This window comes from Oncorhynchus mykiss, chromosome 26 (assembly GCF_057628025.1).
Source record: "Oncorhynchus mykiss isolate SJ-2025 chromosome 26, ASM5762802v1, whole genome shotgun sequence".
Taxonomy (NCBI): domain Eukaryota; kingdom Metazoa; phylum Chordata; class Actinopteri; order Salmoniformes; family Salmonidae; genus Oncorhynchus; species Oncorhynchus mykiss.
The window spans coordinates 39,436,511-39,460,116 of record NC_143047.1 but is presented as its reverse complement, the minus strand read 5'-3'; the positions used below and the strand labels follow the sequence as shown (position 1 = coordinate 39,460,116).

At 45.1% G+C, this 23,606-nt stretch overlaps 1 protein-coding gene across 2 annotated transcripts in view; it reads left to right on the top strand.

Annotated features, from left to right (window-relative positions):
- The window catches only part of LOC110520392 (integrin alpha-11), a 98,922-nt gene that overhangs the window by 3,921 nt on the left and 71,395 nt on the right, over window positions 1-23,606 (top strand). For both annotated transcript variants that reach the window (XM_036963840.2, XM_036963841.2), the window contains exon 2: window positions 21,679-21,790. In XM_036963840.2, coding sequence (XP_036819735.1) covers window positions 21,679-21,790 — 112 coding nt within the window. The remainder of the gene's footprint in view (window positions 1-21,678; window positions 21,791-23,606) is intronic.

Sequence of the window (23,606 nt, the reverse complement as noted above, 5' to 3'; positions counted from 1 at the left end):
GGATGAGGGTTTGCTGAAGGGTTGGCTGGATCACTCTGTCATTTCCACAGAGGATGAGGGTTTGCTGAAGGGTTGGCTGGATCACTCTGTCATTTCCACAGAGGATGAGGGTTTGCTGAAGGGTTGGCTGGATCACTCTGTCATTTCCACAGAGGATGAGGGTTTGCTGAAGGGTTGGCTGGATCACTCTGTCATTTCCACAGAGGGTGAGGGTTTGCTGAAGGGTTGGCTGGATCACTCTGTCATTTCCACAGAGGATGAGGGTTTGCTGAAGGGTTGGCTGGATCACTCTCATTTCCACAGAGGATGAGGGTTTGCTGAAGGGTTGGCTGGATCACTCTGTCATTTCCACAGAGAATGAGGGTTTGCTGTAGGGTTGGCTGGATCACTCTCATTTCCACAGAGGATGAGGGTTTGCTGAAGGGTTGGCTGGATCACTCTGTCATTTCCATAGAGGATGAGGGTTTGCTGTAGGGTTGGCTGGATCACTCTCATTTCCACAGAGGATGAGGGTTTGCTGAAGGGTTGGCTGGATCACTCTGTCATTTCCACAGAGGATGAGGGTTTGCTGTAGGGTTGTCTGGATCACTCTGTCATTTCCACAGAGGATGAGGGTTTGCTGTAGGGTTGTCTGGATCACTCTGTCATTTCCACAGAGGATGAGGGTTTGCTGTAGGGTTGTCTGGATCACTCTGTCATTTCCACAGAGGATGAGGGTTTGCTGAAGGGTTGGCTGGATCACTCTGTCATTTCCACAGAGGATGAGGGTTTGCTGTAGGGTTGTCTGGATCACTCTGTCATTTCCACAGAGGATGAGGGTTTGCTGCAGGGTTGGCTGGATCACTCTGTCATTTCCACAGAGGATGAGGGTTTGCTGTAGGGTTGGCTGGATCACTCTGTCATTTACACAGAGGATGAGGGTTTGCTGAAGGGTTGGCAGGATCACTCTGTCATTTCCACAGAGGGTGAGGGTTTGCTGAAGGGTTGGCTGGATCACTCTGTCATTTCCACAGAGGGTGAGGGTTTGTTGTAGGGTTGGCTGGATCACTCTGTCATTTCCACAGAGGATGAGGGTTTGCTGTAGGGTTGGCTGGATCACTCTGTCATTTCCACAGAGGATGAGGGTTTGCTGAAGGGTTGGCTGGATCACTCTGTCATTTCCACAGAGGATGAGGGTTTGCTGAAGGGTTGGCTGGATCACTCTGTCATTTCCACAGAGGATGAGGGTTTGCTGAAGGGTTGGCTGGATCACTCTGTCATTTCCACAGAGGATGAGGGTTTGCTGAAGGGTTGGCTGGATCACTCTGTCATTTCCACAGAGGGTGAGGGTTTGCTGAAGGGTTGGCTGGATCACTCTGTCATTTCCACAGAGGGTGAGGGTTTGCTGAAGGGTTGGCTGGATTATTCTGACATTTCCACAGAGGATGAGGGTTTGCTGAAGGGTTGGCTGGATCACTCTGTCATTTCCACAGAGGATGAGGGTTTGCTGAAGGGTTGGCTGGACAATTCTGACATATTCACAGCTGTCCACTGCTGCTGTCTATATGTGATCTTGCAGCTCTAACCAGTTGCAGCACTGTGGATGGGGCTTCCTTCATGTATAATGTATTTAGAGATTGAAACATTGAGCCACATGAAGAGTGTACAGTCTGTTTCAGGTATGAACAGCCTGCGGGCATTCAACGGTTTTCCAAAGCTGTCACACAAGCCTGGCCGTGTTGTCAAGACAACACTTTACTTGTTAGGCCTGAGTGTGAGAGGGCAGGTTTAGAGGGCCAGGTTGGACTTGTTACACTGCTCATTGAGTTTTATGGGCTCATTAAGCGAGCAGTGTCAAATCTCCCTCGGGCTGCACAAAAACACACAAAAACAGTTTAAAGTAAACAGTGGAGTTTGAAAATGGTTTTGCTTTTTAAAAAACCCGGTCGTTAGTAATTTCTTCGCTCACATACAGTCTGTATTCTTCACCTGTTAGATGTCTAATGTTGGTCATAGTACAGCATGTTTGTCCCAATGCAACATGTTTGTCCCCGTACAGAGCCCTCAGTAATTATTGGGACAGTGTGCATCATGTTGGTCATAGTACAGCATGTTTGTCCCAATGCAACATGTTTGTCCCCGTACAGAGCCCTCAGTAATTATTGGGACAGTGTGCATCATGTTGGTCATAGTACAGCATGTTTGCCCCAATGCAACATGTTTGTCCCCGTACAGAGCCCTCAGTAATTATTGGGACAGTGTGCATAGTTTTCTCTTCTTTGGGCTCTAAACTAAACTTGGATTTGAAACAATGACTATGCTGTTAAATTGAAGACTGCACGCTTTCATTTGAGGGTGTATTCATTCATGTTGGGGGAACTGTTTAGAAACATAGTACTTTTTGTACACAGTCAGACTGTGACAGTCCCTTCATTTTAAGGGACCAAAAAAATTGGGACAAATACTCATATGTGTGTATAAAAGTCGTAAAAAGTTAAGAATTTGGTCCCATATTCATAGCACTCAATGACTACATCCAGCTTGTGACTCTACACATTTGTTGGATGCATTTTGCTGTTTGTTTTGGTTATGTTTCAGATTATTTTGTGCCAGAAATAAATGAATGGTAAATAATGTATTGTGTCATTGTATTGTACTTGAGAATATAATATGTTTCTGAACAATTCTACAGTAATGTGGATGCTAACACGATTACAGTTAATCCTGAATGAATCGTAAATAATGATGAGTGAGAAAGTTACAGACGTACAAATATCTTACCTCCAGGAAATGTTAACATCTCACCATTACAATAACAGGGGGGAGGGGTTATGATATTTGTTCATCTGTAACTTTCTCACTATGTAGAAAACGTGCTGTAATTTCTAAACGGTTCACCCGATATCGTGAAAATACCCTCAAATTAAAGCTGACAGACTGCATAGTCATTGTTTGATTTCAAATCTAAACTTTTGAAATGCTGTACAGCGTCCCAATAACGCAATAATGAATCAATATGTCATTCAGCCAGTCCTTAGACCCTGACTGTTCCAGTTATGAATGTCCCGATGTCCCCACAGTGGCTTACAGCTGTGCATTACAACTCCCCCCAGACCTGCTCTGCAGACATGGCTTATACAGTCCATGGCGCTGCGTCAAGCTCTGCCACGGAGGATTTAGTTAACCCTGGGAGGGCGTAGAACTGGCCGAGAAGGCAGACAGCTTGCTTAGCAGTGCCCAACTCCTGTGTGGGAGTGGCACATCTGGTGCCAGATACTCCATCCCATCATGTCACCAGCACCATCCATTGTGAAGCATCTTTCAACAGGGCTCTGATGAGCTTTCCAGAGAAAAGCCTTCCAGCGCAAGAAGATCCAGAACGGGCCAACTAAAAGATGCGGAGTTGCACCTTTTACCTCATGTGAGGTGTACACCTCCAATCGCAGGGCTGCTCTTTCATGCGAGAGCTGCAATGTGAATTCCTTCATAAAGTGCAGAGAGCGTTTGACCGTTTCATATTAGAATCTGGAACGTGGACTTCTCCACCACGTACGTATAGATGCACCAATGAAGGTTGATTTTCAGAGAGGTGGTGGGGAGCTGCCGTCTCGCCATGTGAATTTGGTTAAAACTCAATCTGCTGGTCCAGAATCTTGGCCTGTGGGTAACAGTCATGCCCCGGAGCGTTATGACTGTTACCCACACACAGACCAGCATGGCAGACGCTGTGAGGTGCCATGTGTGTGGAGATGAAGTCTTTCACATCTTCCCTGAAAGCCCCCCGTGTCTATGTTTGACAAAATGTAGACAAGTTATTTTGTTCAGCACTGTGTAGCGCTGTATATGATGCATCCGAGTCCCAGGTCACATTATGGGCATTGCATGGATCCTTTTAAAGGGCATCAGCATCACCTCTCATGAACAGAAACCTGACCATGACGCTGATTGTCCTTTGAGTAGCACGAAGCTCCATCAAGTCCTGTGTGAGGATCCATTCTAGCAGACGTTGCACCCCTGGCTGTTCATAGTGCACCCGCGGGTCGTCTCTCCACCAGTGGGGCTGCGGTGGAGCTCCTGCAGCTTGGTGCTGGGCCAAAAGCAGTGGCTGGCCGGTCAGGCCCGTGGTTTATTTATCTGGGCAGAAGAGCCGGTACACAGGAAACCCGGCAAGACTCCGGCCTAGCTTTAGGAGCTGCTGATATTACTGGGAATATTAAATTGCTCTGCCACGTTAGGGGTTTGAAATGGAAACTGGATCCCCTCCCCATCTCACGCTTTCACCTCCACTCTTTCCGTCTCTCGCTCATTCTCTCTCTATGTTGTTCTTTTTGCTCTCTCTTTTTCTTGGTAGGAAGTACAGCATAGCTGCTCTGTGATGGTATCTGGGACAGTTTGCTTTATATAACGAGCCTCAGAGACATCAAAGCGCCGGGCTAGTGGAGTCATTTGTGTTTATGTGTATTTAAGACGGCACGCCTGGACAAATTATGCAAACCCATATGGGAAAGAATTCAAATACACCACCTGCTGTGAAGAATTTTGGCTTTTCAGCACCAGTTCCTCCACCATTTAGCAGCATTTTTTATTTCAGCTTAATTAATTTACTTGTTGACTCCCTCCGGATAATATTTTTGGGGGAGATCAAAGAACAGCTGAACATGTGAACCATTCATGCAACAGGAAATGAACAATGTGGAGAATATGTCAATATTTAGATTGAACGGTGTACTGTACATTGCAGGGATGGTAACCATGAATGGATGTTTTCTCCAACCAGAACATATAGTTTATGGCCTTGTCATTCAATTTTGCAGGAAACAATGTGATGCCTTATCAACAACTGAACCATTTAGCAATAACATATGCTGGATATACTGTGCCTTCTGAAAGTATTCAGACCCCTTGACTTTTTCCACATTTGTTAGGTTACAGCCTTATTCTAAAATGGATTACATTGTTTATTTTCCTAACCAATCTACACACAATCCCCCATAGTGACAAAGCAAAAACAGTTTTTTAGACATTTTTGCTAATATTATTAAAACATTTAAAACTGAAATATCACATTTACTTAAGTATTCAGACCTTTTACTCAGTACTTTGTTGAAGCACCTTTAGCAGGGATTACAGCCTCGAGTCTTATTGGGTATGATGCTCGAAGCTTGGAACACCTGTAATTGGGGAGTTTCTCCCATTCTTCTCTGAAGATCCTCTCAAGCTCTGTCAGATTGGATGTGGAGCGTTGCTGCACAGCTATCCAGAGATGTTTCCTCGGGCTGGGCCACTCAAGGTCATTCAGAGACTTGTCCCAAAGCCACTCCTGCGTTGTCTTGGCTGTGTGTTTAGGGTTGTTCTCCTGTTGGAAGGTGAACCTTCACCCCAGTCTGAGGTCCTGAACTCTCTGGAGCAGGGTTTCATCAAGGATCTCTCTGTACTTTGCTCTGTTCATCATTGCCTTGATCCTGACTAGTGTCCTAGACCCTGCCGCTGAAAAACATCCCCATTGCATGATGCTGCCACCACCATGCTTCACCGTAGGGATAGTGCCAGGTTTCCTCCAGACGCTTGGCATTCAGGCCAAAGAGTTTGATCTTGGGTTTCATCAGACCAGAGGATCTTGTTTCTCATGGTCTGAAAGTCTTTAGGTGTCTTTTGGCAAACTCCAAGCAGGCTGTCATGTGCCTTTTAGTGAGGAGTGGCTTCCGTCTGCTCACTCTGATTGGTGGAGTGTTGCAGAGATGGTTGTCCTTCTGGAAGGTTCTCCCATCTCCACAGAGGAACTCCCAGACCAAGGCCCTTCCCCCCCTATTGCTCAGTATGGCCAGGTTGCCAGCTCTAGCAACAGTCTTGGTGGTTCCTGTCACGTATACTCCCTCTGAGGCGCTCGAGGTCAACAGGCTGCTCATTATTACGAACACATCTCACCAGCGCCTCATCAGACTCACCTGGCCTCCATCACCTGCCTGATCACCTTCCCCATATATGTCACTCCCTTTGGTTCTTTCCCTAGGCGTTATTGTTTCTGTTCCAGGGTTTCTGTATTTATTAAATTCACTCCCTGAACTTGCTTCCCGACTCCCAGCGTACATGGTACAGTTCCAAACTTCTTCCATTTAAGAACGATGGAGGCCACTGTGTTCTTGGGGACCTTCAATGCTGCAGACATTTTTTGGTATCCTTCCCCAGATCTGTGTCTCGACATTTGGTATTTTATTAGGATCCCCATTAGCTGTTGCAAAAGCAGCAACTACTCTTCCTGGGGTTCAACACAAAACATGAAATACAGAATGACATAATACAGAAATACAGAATGACATAATACAGAACATCATTAAACAAGAACAGCTCAAGGACAGAACTACATACATTTTTAAACAGGCACCACGTAGCCTCCATGTCAATACACACAAACTATCTAGGTCAAATAGGGGAGAGGCGTTGTGCCACAATCCTGTCTCGGAGCTCTACGGACAATTCCTTTGACCTCATGGTTTGGTTTTTGCTCTGACATACACTGTAAACTGTGGGACCTTATATGCAGTGCCTTGCAAAAGTATTCACCCCCTTCTATTTTGTTGAATTACAGCCTGTAATTGAAATTGATTTTTATTTGGATTTCATGTCATGGACATACACAAAACAGTCCAAATTGGTGAAGTGAAATGAAAAAAATAATAATTTTTTACAACATTTTAATGGAAAATTGTTGAGTGCATATGTATTCACCCCCTTTGCTATGAAGTCCCTAAATAAGATCTGGTGCAACCAATTACCTTCATGAGGTCACAAAATTAGTTAAATAAAGTCTACCTGTGTGCAATCTAAGTGTCACATGATCTGTCACACGATCTCAGTATATATACACCTGTTCTGAAAGGCCCCAGAGTCTGCAACACCACTAAGCAAGGGGCACCACCAAGCAAGTGGCACCATGAAGCCCAAGGATCTCTCCAACCAGGTCAGGGACACAGTTGTGGAGAAGTACAGATCAGGGTTGGGTTATAAAAAAATATCATAAACTTTAAACATCCCACGGAGCACCATTAAATCCATTATTATAAAATGGAAAGAAAATGGCACCACAACAAACCTGTCAATAGAGGGCCTCCCACCAAAACTCACGGACCAGGCAAGGAGGGCATTAATCAGAGAGGCAACAAATAGAACAAAGATAACCCTGAAGGAGCTGCAAAGCTCCACAGAGGAGATTGGAGTATCTGTACATAGGACCACTTTAAGCCGTACACTCCACAGAGCTGGGCTTTACAGAAGAGTGGTCAGAAAAAAGCCATTGCTTAAAGAAAAAAATAATCAAACACATTTGGTGTTCGCCAAAAGGCATGTGGGAGACTCCCCAAACATATGGAAGAAGGTACTCAGGTTAGATTAAACTAAAATTGAGCTTTTGGGCCATCAAGGCAAACACTATGTCTGGCGCAAACCCAATACCTCTCATCCCCCCGAGAACAGCATCCCACAGTGAAGCATGGTGGTGGCAGCATCATGCTGTCTTTCATTGGCAGAGTCTGGGAAACTGGTCAGAACATGAAGGAATGATGGATGGAGCTAAATACAGGCACATTGAGGGAAACCTTATTCAGTCTTCAAGAGATTTGAGACTGGGACGGAGCTTCACCTTCCAGCAGGACAATGATCATAAGCATACTGCTAAAGCAACACTTGAGTGGTTTAAGGGGAAACTTTTAAATGTCTTGGAATGGCCTAGTCAAAGCACAGACCTCAATCGGATTTAAAATCTGTGGTATGACTTAAAGATTGCTGTACACCTGCGGAACCCATCCAACTTGAAGGAGCTGGAGCAGTTTTGCCTTAAAGAATGGGCAAAAATCCCAGTAGCTAGATGTGCCAAGCTTATAGAGACATACCCCAAGATAATTGCAGCTGTAATTGCTGAAAAAGGTGGCTCTACAAAGTATTGACTTTGGGGTGGTGAATAGTTATGCACGCTCAAGTTTTCATTTTTTTTGGTCTTATTTCTTGCTTGTTTCACAATAAAAATATTTTGCATCTTCAAAGTGGTAGGTAGTATGTTGTGTAAATCAAATGAACAAACCGCCCAAAAACCTATTTTAATTCCAGATTGTATGGCAACAAAATAGGAAAAATGCCAAGGTGGGTGAATACTTTCGCAAGCCACTGTGGACATGTGTGTGCCTTTCCAAATCATGTCCAATAAATTGAATTTACCACAGGTGGACTCCAATCAAGTTGTAGAAATATCTCAAAGATGATCAATGGAAGCAGGATGCACCTGAGCTCAATTTGAGTCTCATAGCAAAAGGTCTGAATACTTAAAACATTTGCAAACATTTCTAAAAACATATTTTTGCTTTGTCATTATGGGGTATTGTGTGTAGATTGCTGAGGAAATTGTTTTATTTAATCCATTTTAGAATAGGGCTGTAACGTAACAAAATGTGGGAAAAACGAAGGGATCTGAATACCTCCCAAAGGCACTGTATGCTCACATATACTCTTGTATAATTTCTCTTGACAGAGCAGCAACATCTGTTGGCAGAATATACTAGTGAGATATACATATTTTGGAGGATTATAAAGATATTTTTTCTGCAATTGCAGTGCTCTCATTAGATTTAAAATCTTCAGCTGCCTTGATAGCAGACGTGATCTCCTTTAAAACTGTCAACGTGAAAAATCAAACTCTTCTAAAGAATGAACCATGACAGTACTTTATTTCAAAGGAAATGGTTATTGGCCTGACTTTGACTCTCTTCTTTAACTGCTAACTGAATCTCACAAGTGACTGATGTTTTTCAAATGCCTACTTTCTATGAAAAATATATATATAATCATTTTAACTACTAGGGCCAGGACGATACCAGTATCGCCAAACTCCTTAGTATCATAACAAAGAAACCAAACACAATGCGGATTTAAGTTCTTTAGGAAAACAGCATTAATGTTGGAAACAAACATCATTAGTTTGTCTTTCAGAGTCACATTTATTTATTTTATGTCTATAGCTCAAAATATTTTACATACAGCAGGTGTTTAAAGGACTGAAAGAGTTTGGTCTGCTTTGTGTTTACATTTTTGCCATAGAAACAATATTGTGATAATGGTATGGTCCCGGCCCTACTAACTATCCCGACCAGCAATTAAATAACGAGTTCCAATGCATTTCACACGTTTGTCCAATACACACTTTTCTCTGTCAAGTCCATTTGTCCATCAAATGGAAATAAACATGTATTTGGCCAGTTTCTGCTTCTAACTATTTATTTAATATATCAGCTCTCTATACTGCTCTAATCTTGGTAAAAATGATTAGCAATACACAACAGAACCATACCTGAACTGCCGCTTGCAAACTCTCTGAACCATTGGTTTGCCTCTCAGTGCTGAAGCTAACCCAACTTTGACCTTCTATTTATTTGTTATGTCGCCTCATAAACTTTGTTGGTGCTTTTACGTTGTGATCTCAGTAACAAAATAAATTTCCCATGGAGAAAAAAGGATGACTTGACTTGGCCCTCAGAGCCTAACAGATTGTAGAGCTGTATAGAGAGGACTGAGAGTGGGGTTTAGGGTATTCAAAATAGGCCCTACTGTGTTGACGTAAGAGAAGTGGGGGCTTGTCCTGGGCTCTGTTTTTGTGTGCTCTATGAAATCCATCTCTTCAACTCACTGGGATGGGTTCTGATTTCTCACTGGGATGGGTTCTGACTGTTCACTGGGCTGGGTACTGACTGCTCACTGGGAAGGGTTCTGACTGCTCACTGGGATGGGTTCTGACTGATTACTAAGTAATGTTCTGACTGCTCACTGGGATGGGTTCTGTGTGCTCACTGGGTTGGGTTCTGACTGCTCAAGGTGCTGGGTTCTGACTGCTCAAGGTGCTGGGTTCTGACTGCTCACATGGATGGGTTCTGACCGCTCACGGGGTTGGGTTCTGACTGCTCAAGGTGCTGGGTTCTGAATGCTCACAGGGATGGGTTCTGACCTCTCACACGGTTGGGTTCTGACTGCTCACAGGGTTGGGTTCTGACCGCTCACAGGGTTGGGGGGCTGACTGCTCACAGGGTTGGGTTCTGACTGCTCACAGGGATGGGTTCTGACCGCTCACAGGGTTGGGTTCTGACTGCTAACAGGGATGGGTTCTGACCGCTCACAGGGTTGGGTTCTGACCGCTCACAGGGTTGGGTTCTGACTGCTCAAGGTGCTGGGTTCTGAATGCTCACAGGGATGGGTTCTGACCGCTCACACGGTTGGGTTCTGACTGCTCACAGGGTTGGGTTCTGACCGCTCACAGGGTTGGGGGGCTGACTGCTCACAGGGTTGGGTTCTGACCGCTCACAGGGTTGGGTTCTGACCGCTCACAGGGTTGGGTTCTGACCGCTCACAGGAATGGGTTCTGACCGCTCACAGGGATGGGTTCTGACCGCTCACAGGGTTGGGTTCTGACTGCTCACAGGGATGGGTTCTGACTGCTCACAGTGATGGGTTCTGACCGCTCACAGGGTTGGATTCTGACCGCTCACAGGGATGGGTTCTGACTGCTCACAGGGTTGGGTTCTGACCGCTCACAGGGTTGGGTTCTGACTGCTCACAGGGTTGGGTTCTGACTCCTCACAGGGTTGGGTTCTGACTGCTCACAGGGATGGGTTCTGGCCGCTCACAGGGTTGGGTTCTGACTGCTCACAGGGTTGGGTTCTGACTCCTCACAGGGTTGGGTTCTGACTGCTCACAGGGTTGGGTTCTGACTGCTCACAGGGATGGGTTCTGACTCCTCACAGGGATGGGTTCTGACCGCTCACAGGGTTGGGTTCTGACTCCTCACAGGGTTGGGTTCTGACTGCTCACAGGGTTGGGTTCTGACTGCTCACAGGGTTGGGTTCTGACTGCTCACAGGGTTGGGTTCTGACCGCTCACAGGGTTGGGTTCTGACTGCTCACAGGGTTGGGTTCTGACTGCTCACAGGGTTGGGTTCTGACTCCTCACAGGGTTGGGTTCTTTCTCCTCACAGGGTTGGGTTCTGACCGCTCACAGGGTTGGGTTCTGACTCCTCACAGGGTTGGGTTCTGACTGCTCACAGGGTTGGGTTCTGACCGCTCACAGGGTTGGGTTCTGACCGCTCACAGGGTTGGGTTCTGACTGCTCACAGGGTTGGGTTCTGACTGCTCACAGGGTTGGGTTCTGACCGCTCACAGGGTTGGGTTCTGACTGCTCACAGGGTTGGGTTCTGACTGCTCACAGGGTTGGGTTCTGACTCCTCACAGGGTTGGGTTCTTTCTCCTCACAGGGTTGGGTTCTGACTGCTCACAGGGTTGGGTTCTGACTGCTCACAGGGTTGGGTTCTGACTCCTCACAGGGTTGGGTTCTGACTGCTCACAGGGTTGGGTTCTGACTGCTCACAGTGATGGGTTCTGACCGCTCACAGGGATGGGTTCTGACTGCTCACAGGGTTGGGTTCTGACTCCTCACAGGGTTGGGTTCTGACTGCTCACAGGGTTGGGTTCTGACTCCTCACAGGGTTGGGTTCTTTCTCCTCACAGGGTTGGGTTCTGACTGCTCACAGGGTTGGGTTCTGACTGCTCACAGGGTTGGGTTCTGACTCCTCACAGGGTTGGGTTCTGACTGCTCACAGGGTTGGGTTCTGACTCCTCACAGGGTTGGGTTCTGACTGCTCACAGGGTTGGGTTCTGACTCCTCACAGGGTTGGGTTCTGACTGCTCACAGGGTTGGGTTCTGACTGCTCACAGGGATGGGTTCTGACTCCTCACAGGGTTGGGTTCTGACTGCTCACAGGGTTGGGTTCTGACTGCTCACAGGGTTGGGTTCTGACTCCTCACAGGGTTGGGTTCTGACTCCTCACAGGGTTGGGTTCTGACTGCTCACAGGGTTGGGTTCTGACTCCTCACAGGGTTGGGTTCTGACTCCTCACAGGGTTGGGTTCTGACTGCTCACAGGGTTGGGTTCTGACTGCTCACAGGGATGGGTTCTGACTCCTCACAGGGTTGGGTTCTGACTGCTCACAGGGTTGGGTTCTGACTGCTCACAGGGTTGGGTTCTGACTCCTCACAGGGTTGGGTTCTGACCGCTCACAGGGTTGGGTTCTGACCGCTCACAGGGTTGGGTTCTGACCGCTCACAGGGTTGGGTTCTGACTCCTCACAGGGTTGGGTTCTGACCGCTCACAGGGTTGGGTTCTGACTCCTCACAGGGTTGGGTTCTGACTCCTCACAGGGTTGGGTTCTGACCGCTCACAGGGTTGGGTTCTGACCGCTCACAGGGTTGGGTTCTGACTCCTCACAGGGTTGGGTTCTGACTGTGAAATCTTTTTTTCCAAGTAATAATCCTCTAACTGTATGTCATTAAGGGTGATGACTTTTAAAGCTGCCTCTTTCTTTCTCTTGATACTTCTCCATTTCTCTCTCTATTTCCTGCTCTACGTTAGTGTTATATCACTGTCATCACAAGCTGGCTCATAGCCCTTGACGTCAGACAAGAAAAATTGCAATGAAATGTAAATCCCAACATGAACCCTGACCTTACAGTAGCCAAGACGTCTGTCTTCCACTGTATATAATATAGAGACAAAGTGGTGTGAGACCGGTGAACCGAAGACACTGTATACAGCTGGAGTTGAAGGAGAAGATAGATGAATGAAGAGCCAGAATGAAAGGAAGTTATGTTGACGAAGATTACGTTTTCCATCCTGCTCTCTCCTCTCTGTCAAGAAGAAGATCTACTCATGTCTTCCATCTCCTCAACAAAAATGTGCTTGCTGCTTGCTTCCTCCGTTGGAAATAAAAAATCCACATGATGCTGTTTTCATTAATAAGCCATTTTGGGTAACTTGGTGACAGCGAGAAAAGCCGAAAAAGTATCGTCTCTGATACGCATTTTAATTGAATCCAGAAGGGAATTGCGTTTTCCCATAATGCTCTTAGTGTCCAGAGGAAGTGAGGAGAAGTAATCTACACAATCACAAATCCGGTCTGTCTTTTGATCAGTCCCCATAGTTGTGTTTGCGGTCCTTTCCATTTTGTTCTCTGAGATGAATTTGTCTTGTCTGGTTCCCACATGGTCTAATCAGGGTTTCACCATAGTGCTTAAACGCTCTGCTCAACTTCTACCAGAAATACACATCTGGGAAGGCATGTGGGTTGCAATTATTGATCTTTCTCAGCTCATCACCTGTGGTAGATTTCTAAATCTGATCTCACGTACAGAAAACAATTAAGGGGGTTGAATTTGACTGGGAAGGTAATTCCCTAAACTGATGTGAGCATCGCACAGTCAATGGTCAGTCATCATCTGATGAAGAGTGATCTGCCAATCAGAGGGCTGCTGCCTGGCATCAGTATTCTAGATGCCATCTCCAGCCTTTATGCCATTAAAAGCAAGGCACTCAGTGTGTTTGTCTCAGGTGTTGGTAGAAAACAAATAGATGAATTTACGTTTCCTCAGAATAGGACAATAAGGTATGCTTCTGTTCTTCTTGTCGTAAAGTCTTGTCTTAGCCAAGTACAATGGCAATAACCTTAAATAATGTTATTCAGTGTAGATCAGTGCTATTCTGACTTTAGTGTTCATTCAGTGCTACATAATGTTGGCATCTAGTAAAAGGTCATCTATTTTGGTATTTGTTTCATTAGTCCCATTGTTGATACAGTTCCATGTTTTACAATGTCAGCAATCAACTTTTCAAGACATACTGTACATGTCAAAATACAGAAATACAGCAGGTATGATGCATTCTGTACACCGGCTGTTTTTCTGTATTTAAAAAAAAGAAGTTAATATAATTTTTCTGAGTTTTCCTTTAATGTACTTTGTATACAGTATGTCCATTTAAATGAGCAGGAAGGAAATATCCAGGTAAGCTGCTACATGATTTCAACATCCAGTCTTCAAATCAAATTACATTTATTTATATAGCCCTTCGTACATCAGCTGATATCTCAAAGATCTGTACAGAAACCCAGTGTAAAACCCAAAACAGCAAGCAATGCAGGTGTAGAAGCACGGTGGCTAGGAAAAACTCCCTAGAAAGGCCAAAGCCTAGGAAGAAACCTAAAGAGGAACCAGGCTATGAGGGGTGGCCAGTCCTCTTCTGGCTGTGCCGGGTGGAGATTATAACAGAACATGGCCAAGATGTTCAAATGTTCATAAATGACCAGCATGGTCAAATAATGATAATCACAGTAGTTGTCGAGGGTGCAGCAAGTCAGCACCTCAGGAGTAAATGTCAGTTGGCTTTTCATAGCCGATCATTAAGAGTATATCTACCACTCCTGCTGTCTCTAGAGAGTTGAAAATAGCAGATCTGGGACAGGTAGCAGTCCGGTGAACAGGTCAGGATTACATAGCCGCAGGCAGAACAGTTGAAACTGGAGCAGCAGCACGGCCAGGTAGACTGGGGACAGCAAGGAGTCATCATGCCAGGTAGTCCTGAGGCATGGTCCTAGGGCTCAGGTCCTCCGAGAGAATGAGAGAATTAGAGAGAGCATACTTAAATTCACACAGGACACCGGATAAGACAGGAGAAGGACTCCAGATATAACAAACTGACCCTAGCCCCCCGACACATAAACTACTGCAGCATAAATACTGGAGGCTGAGACAGGAGGGGTCAGGAGACACTGTGGCCCCATCCGATGATACCCCCGGACAGGGCCAAACAGGAAGGATATAACCCCACCCACTTTGCCAAAGCACAGCCCTCACACCATCTTCAACCACCAACTTACCATCCTGAGACAAGGCCGAGTATAGCCCACAAAGATCTCCGCCACAACACAACCCAAGGGGGGGGGGGGGGGGGGAAATCCAGACAGGAAGATCACGTCAGTGACTCAACCCACTCAAGTGTGTTGCACCCCTCCTAGGGATGGCATGAAAGAGCACCAGTAAGCCAGTGACTCAGCCCCTGTAATAAGGTTAGAGGCAGAGAATCCCATTGGAGAGTGGGGAACCGGCCAGGCAGAGACAGCAAGGGTGGTTCGTTGCTCCAGAGCCTTTCCATTCACCTTCACACTCCTGGGCCAGACTACACTCAATCATATGACCCACTGAAGAGATGAGTCTTCAGTAAAGACTTAAAGGTTGAGACCGAGTTTGCGTCTCTCACATGGGTAGGCAGACCATTCCATAAAAATGGAGCTCTATAGGAGAAAGCCCTGCCTCCAGCTGTTTGCTTAGAAATTATAGGGACAATTAGGAGGCCTGTGTCTTGTGACCGTAGCGTACGTGTAGGTATGTACGGCAGGACCAAATCAGAAAGATAGGTAGGAGCAAGCCCATGTAATGCTTTGTAGGTTAGCAGTAAAACCTTGAAATCAGCCCTTGCCTTAACAGGAAGCCAGTGTAGGGAGGCTAGAACTGGAGTAATATGATCAAATTGTTTGGTTCTAGTCAGGATTCTATCAGCCGTATTTAGCACTAACTGAAGTTTATTTAGTGCTTTATCCGGGTAGCCGGAAAGTAGAGCATTACAGTAGTCTAACCTTGAATTAACAAAAGCATGGATTAATTTTTCTGCATCATTTTTGGACAGAAAGTTTCTGATTTTTGCAATGTTACGTAGATGGAAAAAGCTGTCCTTGAAACAGTCTTGATATGTTCTTCAAAAGAGAGATCAGAGTCCAGAGTAGCGCCGAGGTCCTTCACAGTTTTATTTGAGACGACTGTACAACCATCAAGATTAATTGTCGGATTCAACAGAAGATCTCTTTGTTTCTTGGGACCTAGAACAAGCATCTCTGTTTTGTCCGAGTTTAAAAGTAGAAAGTTTGCAGCCATCCACTTCCTTATGTCTGAAACACAGGCTTCTACCGAGGGCAATTTTGGGGCTTCACCATGTTTCATTGAAATGTACAGCTGTGTGTTATCCGCATAGCAATGAAAGTTAACATTATGTTTTCGAATGACATCCCCAAGAGGTAAAATATACAGTGAAAGCAATAGTGGTCCTAAAACGGAACCTTGAGGAACACCGAAATTTACAGTTGATTTGTCAGAGTACAAACCATTCACAGAGACAAACTGATATCTTTCCGACAGATAAGATCTAAACCAGGCCAGAACTTGTAGACCAATTTGGGTTTCCAATTTCTCCAAAAGAATGTGGTGATCGATGATATCAAAAGCAGCAGTAAGGTCTAGGAGCACGAGGACAGATGTTAGAGACTCGGTCTGATGCCATTAAAAGGTAATTTACCACCTTCAGAAGTGCAGTCTCAGTGTTATGATGGGGTCTAATACCAGACTGAAGTATTTCGTATATATTGTTTGTCTTCAGGAAGGCAATGAGTTGCTGCGCAACAGCTTTTTCAAACATTTTTGAGAGGAATGGAAGATTCGATATAGGCCGATAGTTTTTTATATTTTCTGGGTCAAGGTTTGGCTTTTTCAAGAGAGGCTTTATTACTGCCACTTTTAGTGAGTTTGGTACACATCTGGTGGATAGAGAGCCGTTTATTATATTCAACATAGGAGGACCAAGCACAGGAAGCAGCTCTTTCAGTAGTCTTCTGCACTATAACATGAATGATCAACTTCAATATGACTACTACCACTAATCCTCACACAAATCTTCAGCCATCCATCCACCCCTTTCAATATGACTACTACCGCTTACAAAACTTTCAGCCATCCATCCACCCCTTTCAATATGACTACTACCGCTTCTCCTCACACAAACCTTCAGCCATCCATCCACCCCTTTCAATATGACTACTACCGCTTACAAAACCTTCAGCCATCCATCCACCCCTTTCAATATGACTACTACCGCTTACAAAACCTTCAGCCATCCATCCACCCCTTTCAATATGACTACTACCGCTTACAAAACCTTCAGCCATCCATCCACCCCTTTCAATATGACTACTACCGCATCTCCTCACACAAACCTTCAGCCATCCATCCACCCCTTTCAATATGACTACTACCACTAATCCTCACACAAATCTTCAGCCATCCATCCACCCCTTTCAATATGACTACTACCGCTTACAAAACTTTCAGCCATCCATCCACCCCTTTCAATATGACTACTACCGCTTCTCCTCACACAAACCTTCAGCCATCCATCCACCCCTTTCAATATGACTACTACCGCTTACAAAACCTTCAGCCATCCATCCACCCCTTTCAATATGACTACTACCGCTTACAAAACCTTCAGCCATCCATCCACCCCTTTCAATATGACTACTACCGCTTCTCCTCACACAAACCTTCAGCCATCCATCCACCCCTTTCAATATGACTACTAACGCTTATCCTCACACAAACCTTCAGCCATCCATCCACCCCATTCAAAATGACTACTACCGCTTATCCTCACACAAACCTTCAGCCATCCATCCACCCCTTTCAATATGACTACTACCGCTTACAAAACCTTCAGCCATCCATCCACCCCTTTCAATATGACTACTACCGCTTCTCCTCACACAAACCTTCAGCCATCCATCCACCCCTTTCAATATGACTACTACCGCTTACAAAACCTTCAGCCATCCATCCACCCCTTTCAATATGACTACTACCGCTTACAAAACCTTCAGCCATCCATCCACCCCTTTCAATATGACTACTACCGCTTCTCCTCACACAAACCTTCAGCCATCCATCCACCCCTTTCAATATGACTACTACCTCTCCTCCTCACACAAACCTTCAGCCATCCATCCACCCCTTTCAATATGACTACTAACGCTTATCCTCACACAAACCTTCAGCCATCCATCCACCCCATTCAATATGACTAATACCGCTTCTCCTCACACAAACCTTCAGCCATCCATCCACCCCTTTCAATATGACTACTACCGCTTACAAAACCTTCAGCCATCCATCCACCCCTTTCAATATGACTACTACCGCTTCTCCTCACACAAACCTTCAGCCATCCATCCACCCCTTTCAATATGACTACTACCTCTCCTCCTCACACAAACCTTCAGCCATCCATCCACCCCTTTCAATATGACTACTAACGCTTATCCTCACACAAACCTTCAGCCATCCATCCACCCCTTTCAATATGACTACTACCGCTTATCCTCACACAAACCTTCAGCCATCCATCCACCCCTTTCAATATGACTACTAACGCTTACAAAACCTTCAGCCATCCATCCACCCCTTTCAATATGACTACTACTGCTTACAAAACCTTCAGCCATCCATCCAACCCTTTCAATATGACTACTACCGCTTCTCCTCACACAAACCTTCAGCCATCCATCCACCCCTTTCAATATGACTACTACCTCTCCTCCTCACACAAACCTTCAGCCATCCATCCACCCCTTTTAATATGACTACTAACGCTTATCCTCACACAAACCTTCAGCCATCCATCCACCCCTTTCAATATGACTACTACCGCTTCTCCTCACACAAACCTTCAGCCATCCATCCACCCCTTTCAATATGACTACTATCGCTTACAAAACCTTCAGCCATCCATCCACCCCTTTCAATATGACTACTACCGCTTACAAAACCTTCAGCCATCCATCCACCCCTTTCAATATGACTACTACCGCTTCTCCTCACACAAACCTTCAGCCATCCATCCACCCCTTTCAATATGACTACTACCGCTTACAAAACCTTCAGCCATCCATCCACCCCTTTCAATATGACTACTACCGCTTACAAAACCTTCAGCCATCCATCCACCCCTTTCAATATGACTACTACCGCTTACAAAACCTTCAGCCATCCATCCACCCCTTTCAATATGACTACTACCGCTTCTCCTCACACAAACCTTCAGCCATCCATCCACCCCTTTCAATATGACTACTACCGCTTACAAAACCTTCAGCCATCCATCCACCCCTTTCAATATGACTACTACCGCTTACAAAACCTTCAGCCATCCATCCACCCCTTTCAATATGACTACTACCGCTTCTCCTCACACAAACCTTCAGCCATCCATCCACCCCTTTCAATATGACTACTACCTCTCCTCCTCACACAAACCTTCAGCCATCCATCCACCCCTTTCAATATGACTACTAACGCTTATCCTCACACAAACCTTCAGCCATCCATCCACCCCATTCAATATGACTAATACCGCTTCTCCTCACACAAACCTTCAGCCATCCATCCACCCCTTTCAATATGACTACTACCGCTTACAAAACCTTCAGCCATCCATCCACCCCTTTTAATATGACTACTACCGCTTCTCCTCACACAAACCTTCAGCCATCCATCCACCCCTTTCAATATGACTACTACCTCTCCTCCTCACACAAACCTTCAGCCATCCATCCACCCCTTTCAATATGACTACTAACGCTTATCCTCACACAAACCTTCAGCCATCCATCCACCCCTTTCAATATGACTACTACCGCTTATCCTCACACAAACCTTCAGCCATCCATCCACCCCTTTCAATATGACTACTAACGCTTACAAAACCTTCAGCCATCCATCCACCCCTTTCAATATGACTACTACTGCTTACAAAACCTTCAGCCATCCATCCACCCCTTTCAATATGACTACTACCGCTTCTCCTCACACAAACCTTCAGCCATCCATCCACCCCTTTCAATATGACTACTACCTCTCCTCCTCACACAAACCTTCAGCCATCCATCCACCCCTTTTAATATGACTACTAACGCTTATCCTCACACAAACCTTCAGCCATCCATCCACCCCTTTCAATATGACTACTACCGCTTCTCCTCACACAAACCTTCAGCCATCCATCCACCCCTTTCAATATGACTACTATCGCTTACAAAACCTTCAGCCATCCATCCACCCCTTTCAATATGACTACTACCGCTTACAAAACCTTCAGCCATCCATCCACCCCTTTCAATATGACTACTACTGCTTATCCTGACACAAACCTTCAGCCATCCATCCACCCCTTTCAATATGACTACTACCGCTTACAAAACCTTCAGCCATCCCTCCATCCACCCCTTTCAATATGACTACTACTGCTTATCCTCACACAAACCTTCAGCCATCCATCCACCCCTTTCAATATGATTACTACCGCTTACAAAACCTTCAGCCATCCATCCACCCCTTTCAATATGACTACTACCGCTTACAAAACCTTCAGCCATCCATCCACCCCTTCCACCCACCCTCACGCAGACTGAGCAATGTCAATCAAACTCAGTGACAGACAGCTCTACTGTTTACCTACAGCCCCTACAGTGTAAAATATCTGCTTGCCTTTTGGGACAAGGCTCTGTTTACAGTGAGCTAGGAGATCAGGGAGAGAGGGGTAAGGCCAGGGCTCTTCACAGGCATGAGGGGAATGGAAACAATTATCATTCTGAGATGACATCATGAGACCTCCATGGCTATGTTTGTTTCTGTACGAGATACTTAAGGTACTGGAGTCCAGGTGTCATAGCCTAGAGATATTCCAAGGGAAAATACTATAGTTTTCTTGGATCAGACGCATCAGCGGTAGCCTGTTTTCAATAGCACCTTAGAGGCTGCTGCCTATATACATAGACTTGAAATCACTGGCCACTTTAATAATGGAACACTAGTCACTTTAATAATATTTACATATTTTGCATTACTCATCTCATTTGTATATAATGTATTCTATTCTACTGTATTTTAGTCTATGCTGCTCCAACATTGCAAGTCCAAATATTTATATTTATTTTTTATTTTTTTTATTTTTTATTTTATTTCACCTTTATTTAACCAGGTAGGCTATTTGAGAACACCTTTATTTAACCAGGTAGGCTAGTTGAGAACACCTTTATTTAACCAGGTAGGCTAGTTGAGAACACCTTTATTTAACCAGGTAGGCTAGTTGAGAACACCTTTATTTAACCAGGTAGGCTAGTTGAGAACACCTTTATTTAACCAGGTAGGTTAGTTGAGAACACCTTTATTTAACCAGGTAGGCTGGTTGAGAACACATTTATTTAACCAGGTAGGCTAGTTGAGAACACCTTTATTTAACCAGGTAGGCTAGTTGAGAACAAGTTCTCATTTGCAACTGCGACCTGGTCAAGATAAAGCATAGCAATCGACACATACAACAACACAGAGTTACACATGGAATAAACAAAACATACAGTCAATAATACAGTAGAACAAAAGAAAACAAAAAGTCTATATACAGTTAGTGCAAATGAGGTAAGGTAAATTCGATTCCTTTACTTTAGATTTTGTGTGTATTGTTGTGAAATTGTTAGATAGTACTCATAAGATATTACTGCACTGGAGCTAGAAACACAAGCATTTTGCCACACCCGCAATAACATTTGCTAAACATGTGTATGTGACCAATACAAGTTGATTTGATTTGAATATCGAGACAAGACAAACACCCTCTCTGGCATGCTATCTGTGTCCTTCTCGCACAAGGTGGCTGGCTACAAAGTCAGCATCAAAATGGCCGCCTTCCGGCTAATAACAGCTGTGATGCTCTTGGTACCGCTGGGTGAAAGTCTCAAACCCACACATGTCCTGTTTCTGATGAAACTCCAATCTATCGCTTCGAGTTTGTGTTACTTGGCTGGTGTTAATGTTCTAACCAGCATGAAATCTTTCTGTTGCACTTCAGGTCACAGGCAAAACACAAGCGTTTTTTGGGAAGTGTCTGTCGTAGCCAAATAAATATAACGTGCTGTCCAAGCATGCTATTAATGGCATGTGTTTGCCTTGCTGTGTCTGTTTCCAGGGCTCCATGATGGTTTCAACATCCACACCAAGAACCACAGGATCATCAAGGGCCCCAAGCAGGCCCAGTTTGGATACACTGTGCAGCAGCACGTTGCCGGGGGACAAAAGTGGTAAGACGATTATTTACATTTTATACAACGGGTGGGTCAAATCCTGAATGCTGATTGGTTAAAACCGCATTCCAGCCGATGTCCATTCCACAAGTTAACACTGGCTAAATCTATGACGTTAAAATGCCTATTTACTCTGTTCCATCTGACTGCACAATCCACTGTCTCGTCAGCCCAATCCACTGTCTCATCAGCCCAATCCACTGTCTCGTCAGCCCAATCCACTGTCTCGTCAGCCCAATCCACTGTCTCGTCAGCCCAATCCACTGTCTCATCATCCCAATCCACTGTCTCGTCAGCCCAATCCACTGTCTCATCAGCCCAATCCACTGTCTTGTCAGCCCAATCCACTGTCTCATCAGCCCAATCCACTGTCTCATCAGCACAATCCAATGTCTCATCAGCACAATGCACTGTCTCATCAGCCCAATCCACTGTCTCATCAGCCCAATCCACTGTCTCGTCAACCCAGCCAAGCAATTTATAAACTTGATCTCCACCATAAAAGCATCTAGAGCTCACATTTATTTTAGACTGACATTTTGTATAAACCTTGCTGTCTGTCTCTCCAAAATGTGCAACATTGTTTCAATATTCAAATTCGATCTCCAGCTGTACCATAGTAATGAACGTGTCGGGAGTCGGGACGAGACAGACAGGCAATGTTTCTCAGACAGTCGAAATCATGAATCAGCTAGCATCATTTGTATGGATATATACAAAGAAATGTCAATTGAAAAAATATCAAACAAACTGAAGTGCAGCTAGTTTGCAGTCTTTCCAGCTTCAGTTTGAAGTGATTGTGTTAGCTGTGTTGTTAGCTAGCTCCTCTACCACATTATCACTTAAATGTGCATTTGTCATTTACTTGATGTACCTTGTCACTTCACTGACTTTCAGTTGCTTTGAGGTGAGGTACTGTAAGCATGCTTCAATGACTCTGCTACCAGGGGTCTTGCCACAGCTTTTTATTTACACTGTGATGTGAAACGCTAAGCCAAACGTAGCTAACTAAACAAACACAAGTCTTGGGTTGCTGACTCTCCAGGTCCATATAGTACTGTCTCAGAATGTAAAAGACTAGATTTCAAACAATCCCCAAAGTGACTACTGAGAGAATCTGTTTGGGTGCATTGTTTGAACTATTCCGAGGTAACAACCTCCTCACGTTGCAGACAGCGATGGTTAAAGTCAGGTAAAAGATGAAGTAGTTTTACTGTTCAACGTCTCCAAGTGCTGACACACACAGCATTGTTACTGTCTGTCTCGGGACTCTGGAGCCAGACAGGGAGATGTATCCGTTTCACTGCCAGGAAAGATAGCGAGCCATTTCTCCTGTAGTGTGGATTTGACTGTCATGATTTGTGCCTTGCAACACAAATTGAGCTCCTGAGCCGGACTTTTCACATTCATCATATTACCTCATAGCAGACCCTGACTGGTTATAAACACTGTTATTAGGCCAACTGGCACTGCGGTGATGGGGATTCATCGCTGGCATACTTTGTATGTCTGCTGGCCAGGGCTACACTGGAGCGATGCCCAGGACCAGCTGTGTGTGCTGCTGTGCGCGCACACACACACACACACACACACACACACACACACACACACACACACACACACACACACACACACACACACACACACACACACACACATTTATCCACATTCGTTCATTCAATTTAGACTTGGGAAACCAGGTATGTGCTCTTGTATGTCATAATTTTATTACCAATGTGCAAATACATAGAGTCAGTGGGAAACAGAACACACAAGATGTACAACATGGCTAAATAAACAAAACAAAAAATAT